Source organism: Buceros rhinoceros, unplaced genomic scaffold, assembly GCF_000710305.1.
Source record: "Buceros rhinoceros silvestris isolate BGI_N320 unplaced genomic scaffold, ASM71030v1 scaffold39509, whole genome shotgun sequence".
NCBI lineage: Eukaryota > Metazoa > Chordata > Aves > Bucerotiformes > Bucerotidae > Buceros > Buceros rhinoceros.
In genome coordinates this window covers 1,182-1,445 of record NW_010431624.1, presented here as the reverse complement: position 1 = coordinate 1,445, position 264 = coordinate 1,182, and the positions used below count along the sequence as shown (strand labels likewise).

General features: G+C 65.2%; 1 protein-coding gene across 1 annotated transcript in view; it reads right to left on the bottom strand.

Moving 5' to 3' along the window:
- The window catches only part of LOC104499904 (zinc finger protein 572-like), a 1,046-nt gene that overhangs the window by 506 nt on the left and 276 nt on the right, over nt 1-264 (bottom strand). Inside the window, exon 2 of the mRNA XM_010143475.1 lies at nt 11-95. Within this exon, the coding sequence (XP_010141777.1) occupies nt 11-95 (85 nt within the window). The remainder of the gene's footprint in view (nt 1-10; nt 96-264) is intronic.

The following is a 264-nucleotide window of genomic DNA, read 5'->3' as shown; positions in this document are numbered from 1 at the left end:
GTGGGGGTACCAGGTGGGAGCTGCCGCTGAAGCCCCTGCCGCACTCGCCGCACTTGTAGGTTCCTGGGGGGGTTGAGGAGCATCTCAGGTGGTTCCTAGGGGGGATGAGGAACATCTCAGAGAGTTCCTGGGGGAGATGAGGAGCATCTCAAGGGGTTCCTGGGTGTGAGGAACATCTCAGGGGGTTCCTGGGGGGGTGAGGAACATCTCAGGCGGTAAGGCCTCTCGCCGGCATGGCGGCGCCTGAGGGGGAGGCGGTGCGCG